Source organism: Phyllobates terribilis, unplaced genomic scaffold (assembly GCF_046119375.1).
Source record: "Phyllobates terribilis strain yellow unplaced genomic scaffold, ASM4611937v1 Scaffold_7__3_contigs__length_470593459, whole genome shotgun sequence".
NCBI lineage: Eukaryota > Metazoa > Chordata > Amphibia > Anura > Dendrobatidae > Phyllobates > Phyllobates terribilis.
The window spans coordinates 8,446,605-8,452,813 of NW_027362767.1; the positions used below are offsets into that span (position 1 = coordinate 8,446,605).

Consider the following 6,209-nt stretch of genomic DNA (forward strand, 5'->3'; position numbering starts at 1 on the left):
GTCTCTTGCAGTAGCTATCCCCTTGCATGTCTGTCTCTTGCAATAGCTCTTCCTCTGTATGTCTGTCTCTTGCAGTAGCTCTCTCCCTGTATGTCTCTTGCAGTAGCTCTCCCCGTTTGTCTGTCTCTTGCAGTAGCTCTTCCCCTGTATGTCTGTCTCTTGCAGTAGCTCTCCCCCTGTATGTCTGTCTCTTGCAGTAGCTCTTCCCCTGTATGTCTGTCTCTTGCAGTAGCTCTTCCCTTGTATGTCTGTCTCTTGCAGTAGCTCTCCCCCTGTATGTCTGTCTCTTGCAGTAGCTCTTCCCTTGTATGTCTGTCTCTTGCAGTAGCTCTTCCCTTGTATGTCTGTCTCTTGCAGTAGCTCTTCCCCTGTATGTCTGTCTCTTGCAGTAGCTCTTTCCCTGTATGTCTGTCTCTTGCAGTAGCTCTTCCCCTGTATGTCTGTCTCTTGCAGTAGCTCTTCCCCTGTATGTCTGTCTCTTGCAGTAGCTCTTCCCCTGTATGTCTCTTGCAGTAGCTCTTCCCCTGTATGTCTGTCTCTTGCAGTAGCTCTTTCCCTGTATGTCTGTCTCTTGCAGTAGCTCTTCCCCTGTATGTCTGTGTCTTGCAGTAGCTCTCCCCCTCTCCAGGGTCTGGCTTGCAGTGGGTGTCTCCTCCCAGCTGACAGTCCTCATTCTGCACTCTTGGGCCAGCACGCAGTCTTCCCTCCACTCCTCTTGCTGTCACATGTGCAGTCTTCTAGAGTGTCAGCTCTTACGGTTGCTGTGTAATCCATATGTAATAATGATGTCGCTGATGCCAATGATGGTGACACATAGACCTTAGCTCAGATACACTGGGTCCTCATTCCTCCCGGTCAGTCTGCTCCACCGCAGTGACCAATGTGAGACCATCACATTAGCCTCAGCTGTGGACACCGCACAGCAGAAAGCCCTGCAAAGAGTCAACATGGATGCATTTACTGGGGGAGTGAGCAGCCAACCCTGGCCAACAACACTCTCAGAATCCTTTGCTGGGCAATCACCCAATGCCAGCCCTCTCCTGACTACAAGCAAAGCCCCGCCCCTTCTGACTACAATGCCCCTCCCGGCCACACACACAGGGCCCCACCCTCCCCCGGCCACACACACAGGGCCCCACCCTCCCCTCCCGACTCTACCCAGAGCCCAGTCCTCCTGACTACACATGGAGCCTTCCTGACTACACATGGGGCCCAGCCCTCCCATTAACACATGGAGCCTTCCTGACAACACACAGGGCCCCGCCCTCCCGGCTACACATGGAGTCCCCCTGACTACACACGGAGCCCAGCCCTCCCGGCTACACAGGGAGCCCTCCTAACTACACATGGGGCCCAGCCCTCCCGGCTACACAGGGAGCCCTCCTAACTACACATGGGGCCCAGCCCTCCCGGCTACACAGGGAGCCCTCCTAACTACACACAGGGCCCCGCCCTCCCGGCTACACACGGGGCCCAGCCCTCCTAACTACACACGGAGCCCAGCCCTCCCGGCTACACACGGGGCCCAGCCCTCCTAACTACACACGGAGCCCAGCCCTCCCGGCTACACACAGAGCCTTCCTGACTACACACGGAGCCCTCCTGACTACACACGGAGCCCAGCCCTCCTAACTACACACGGAGCCCAGCCCTCCCGGCTACACACAGAGCCTTCCTGACTACACATGGGGCCCTCCCAGCTACAGACGGGGCCCTCCCGGCTACACACGGGGCCCAGCCCTCCTGACTACACACGGAGCCCTCCTGACTACACACGGAGCCCTCCTGACTACACACGGGGCCCAGCCCTCCTGACTACACACGGAGCCCTCCCGACTACACACGGGGCCCAGCCCTCCTGACTACACAGGGAGCCCCCCTGACTACACACGGAGCCCCGCCTTCCTGACTTCACGCAGAGCCCTCCCGGCTACACACGGGGCCCCTCACTCTACATCCGGGTCAGGATTAGAGATGAGTCACAATAACGTCATGTGAGGACAGCGGCCCCTCCTGACGGCACAGCACATAGGCGCGGTATATTACGGTCTCCGCACAGAGCGAGCTGGGACTTGCAGTGTCAATAAAGCCGTGAGTCACGTGTTGCGCCCCGTCACGTGTGCTCAGAACCGCAGACGGGGTGGGCAGTGGCAATGCGCATGCGTCGGATAATTCCAGCGACGCCACGGCTTGTTTGTGAAGGCGGTGACGTCACGGCCAGGTGGCATTCCTCGGCTGGAGGGGGCGCGGCGTCATCACGGAGATCGACACGTACGCATGCGCGGAACACCAGCCCTGCCTGATCGAACCTGCGCGACCCCGAGATTGCGCGCTCCGGGCGGGCTGCGGCTTGCAGAGAAGCAGAGCAGAGACGGAGGTAGAGCACGCCGGGCGCGGAGCGGAGCAGACAGCCAGCCGGAGCCGCCACCACCACCGCACAGCCAGCCCGACACACGGCCAGCCCGTCACACGGCCGGAGGGAGGCAGGCGGACAGCGCCCCCTGCATGCTGGGCCCCTCACAGCAACTGACCCCTCCCTGCGCAGCATGTCAGCCGCACAGGTGTCCTCGTCACGTCGGCAGTCCTGCTACCTGTGTGACCTGCCACGAATGCCATGGGCCATGATCTGGGACTTCACCGAGCCGGTGTGCCGTGGCTGCGTTAACTACGAGGGCGCTGACCGTATCGAGTTTGTCATCGACACCGCACGCCAGCTGAAACGCAGCCATGGCTTCCAAGATGGACGTTCTCCGGGGCCACAAGGGCCCGGATCTGGAGGAGCAGCCAAGCAGCACCCGGCCGTCCAGGCAGCGCTGACCGCCAAAGACACGGCGCAGCTCAATCACCTGGACGGGGCCTCCAAGGCGACTTCTGGGCTGGACCGCTACGGCCTGGCCACTGACCGCGGCCGCTTCGAGTACACGCTGGCCGCCGCCGCACGTCTTCCCAATGGCCTTAATGGGTTCCCTAAACCGGGAGAGGACGGGCCTCCGGAGCTAAACCGTCAGAGCCCCAACTCCCGAGGCCGCACGGGCCATGGATTAATCCCACAACTGGGGCCTGGACAGCTCAGCGTGCCCCCAAATCTGCTTCCACAGACCTTGCTGAATGGCCCACCGTCAGCCTCATCTGGGGCCCCACATGTTCTCGGCAGGGGCCCCACTGGCTCCAGTGGCCTTAATGTCCCACCTCCTCCAACAGCAACATCTTCGGGTGACCCCAAGCGCCCCGGCTCTGTGTCCAGCACTGATCAAGAGCGGGAGCTGAAGGAGAAGCAGCGAAACAGCGAGGCTCTGTCCGAACTGACGGAGAGTCTGCGTAGCCGATCCGAGGAGTGGGCAGGGAAGCCCAAGGCTGTGCGGGACACCCTGCTCACCCTCTCCGCCTGCACACCTTTTGACGTTCGCTTCAAGAAAGACCACTCTTTGTTGGGAAGAGTCTTTGCGTTTGATGCTACGTCCAAGCCGGGCCTCCTGGACTACGAGCTGAAGCTGTTTGTGGAGTACCCCAGCGGATCGCTCAATGTCTTCAGCTCGGCCTCCGGGGTGGCCAAGCAGATGTACCAGGACTGCATGAAAGACTTTGGCCGTGGCCTTTCGTCTGGTTTTAAGTACCTGGAGTATGAGAGGAAGCATGGCTCCGGGGACTGGCGGCTGCTTGGAGACTTGCTACCAGAGTCTGTGCGCTTCTTTAAAGAAATGGTAGGAGCCGACATGTTGCCACAACCTTATCTTGACCCTGGCTGCCCCATGCTGCCAAGTGCACTAGTGAACTTGCCCCGTGCCCTGGCCGCAGCTGCTGCGGCAGCATCATCCGCTGGGGCCAGCAGTCAGGCTAGAGGTGGAGTAAGGAAGCGGAAGGCCTCCCCTGAACCAGATTCTGCTGATGGACAGGTCTGGATTGGTCAGTCAGATGCTTTAAAACTAGGCCTATCGACTGCTGGGGGAACTCCATCCTCATCAACTTCAGCAGCATCCTATGGTGGTCCTGCTCCACCACCTCCACCTCCGCCCCTTGGTCCTGGACACCCACAAAGAACCACCCCACCTGAGAGTGCCCCACCAAATGGCCCATCACCAATGGCAGCACTGCAGTCGGTAACAGACACTTTGGGTACTGCTCATTCTCCCAAGGATGGTCAAGTGGGTGGAGGGCCTCCAGTACACTCCACCACCTCATCTGCTCGCAGGAATAGCAGCAGCCCAGTGTCTCCGGCATCGGTGCCTGGAGCAAGACGTCTGAATTCTCGGAATGGTGCGGGCTCAGGAGAACTCAACCTTCCAGTGGCTCCTACAGGTGGAGCACCTCACCCAGGAATGGACCAAGTGCACCCCCAGAACATTCCCGACTCGCCCATGGCCAATAGTGGCCCTCTGTGCTGCACCATCTGCCATGAACGTCTGGAGGATACACACTTTGTCCAATGCCCATCTGTACCCAGCCACAAATTCTGCTTCCCCTGCTCACGAGAAAGCATCAAGGCCCAGGGAGCAACTGGTGAGGTCTACTGTCCCAGCGGAGAGAAATGCCCCTTGGTGGGATCCAATGTTCCTTGGGCTTTCATGCAGGGGGAAATTGCCACAATTCTTGCAGGAGATGTAAAGGTGAAAAAGGAGAGAGACCCGTAGTACCCGTGGATAACAAGTGACCCATGTCTGATCAAACCCGCGCCCCCCACCTGTAACCTGTGGAGGAAGGACAGGCGCCTGGTGGCGGGCGGTCTGGGGCCCGGAACCTTGTACATTTTGCATCTTGTTCATGTGATCCCATTGTGCCCTGGACCCCGCCGTACACATGAGCCCATGATTCTCTGTAATGTAAGCAGTCCGTCAACAGGTCTGGGGGCCATTTTGGGGATTGGAGCTGTGATATGGGACTGTTCCTACTTTCCATCTTTGTGGATAATGTGCTAGAGTTTATCCAGACTGAAAACCTCCCTGCCCGGGGCAGGACTTGGATTTTGGAGTACACGTAAGTCCCCAGGCAGGATGGAGCTGTACAGAGCTTTGCAGACCCCCGTGACTGTCGGCCGCGGCCATAGACACTTAGTCTTATGTACAGATCTTATTTTGTGGTGTTTTGGGGAGACACTTGTTATGTACAGTCCATGTGGCGGGGCACGGATCATGTGTGGGGTGTTGTGGAATATTCTCTCCTTATTTCCCCCCTTTTTTTTGTCTTTTTCCAGCTTCTGTGGCGAGTGTGTCCACTAGGTAATGGTTCTAGCACTTAGCCATGCTGCTGGTGTAACTTCTTGTTCATGTTCGCACTTGTCCCGGGGTGGGAGGGGGCCGTAGACCCTGATCCAGAGAGTATATATATATATATATATATGTAGTACACAGCTGTGCCCCTCGCGGAGGGTGCGGACCCATCATCACTAACCCCCCACCCTCTATGATTTTTCCCGCTGATACGATGGGAGGGTGTATAATCCGGTGTAATTATCGGTTGGCTCTACACAATGCAATTTTAATTGGTTTAACCCGTGAAGTGCTGGCAGTACTTGCTGTCTCCAGGCCAGTAAAGGGTTACATATTTCTTTATATAGATGATATAAATATATATATTTTTTTCTTTTTGCACGGATGCTTTCAAGCAGTAGAGCGAGTTGCCGTCTGTCCATTTTAGGGTGGGAGAAGTTTCCTTTGTCCAGAATACATTTCTGTAGTACACAGACCACTGTTATGTGCCTTGGAGCTGATGACATTGTAATAAATCTGATTCATATTATTGCTTTTGGAGCAGTTGTTGTTTTTCTTCAGCCTCTGGCGTGTTGTGGCTCCAGCCACTATATACAGACGGCCCCAGTGCGGGGATTATACTGGGACCAGTGATGAGCGAGCATGCTCGGGTGCTCGGTGTTATGTTTGGGTCACACCATGCGCATGGTTTGCGACTGTGACAGCTTTTAATACATGTGAGGAATGCCTGTTTCTTAGGCGTTCCTAAGAATCACCTGAGCATGCTCGCCGAAAGGGTTAACAGAACATACTCCGCTCATCACGAACTGGGACCAGTGATCCTGCGAGGCCCATACTGGGGTGTTGCTTGCCTCGTGCTGGCGCTGTGTGTGTGCCGGCCGAGGGCCCGGGACCCGACGCGCGTTCTCCGGTATCGGTGAGATGCTGCAGACGCTGATGCAGCATTTTCTGCAGTGAGGCTCCGCGCTGTATGGAGCGTCAGCTCTTCCTGCACAGGCCGCTCTG

General features: G+C 57.3%; 1 protein-coding gene across 1 annotated transcript; it reads left to right on the forward strand.

The window, feature by feature from the left end:
• The first annotated feature begins 2,213 nt into the window (after positions 1–2,213).
• Positions 2,214–5,733, forward strand: IRF2BPL (interferon regulatory factor 2 binding protein like). The gene has a single exon (XM_073638108.1). It carries the CDS (start codon positions 2,547–2,549, stop codon positions 4,626–4,628), a length of 2,082 nt encoding a protein of 693 aa, XP_073494209.1. The 5' UTR covers positions 2,214–2,546; the 3' UTR covers positions 4,629–5,733.
• Positions 5,734–6,209: the final 476 nt, after the last annotated feature.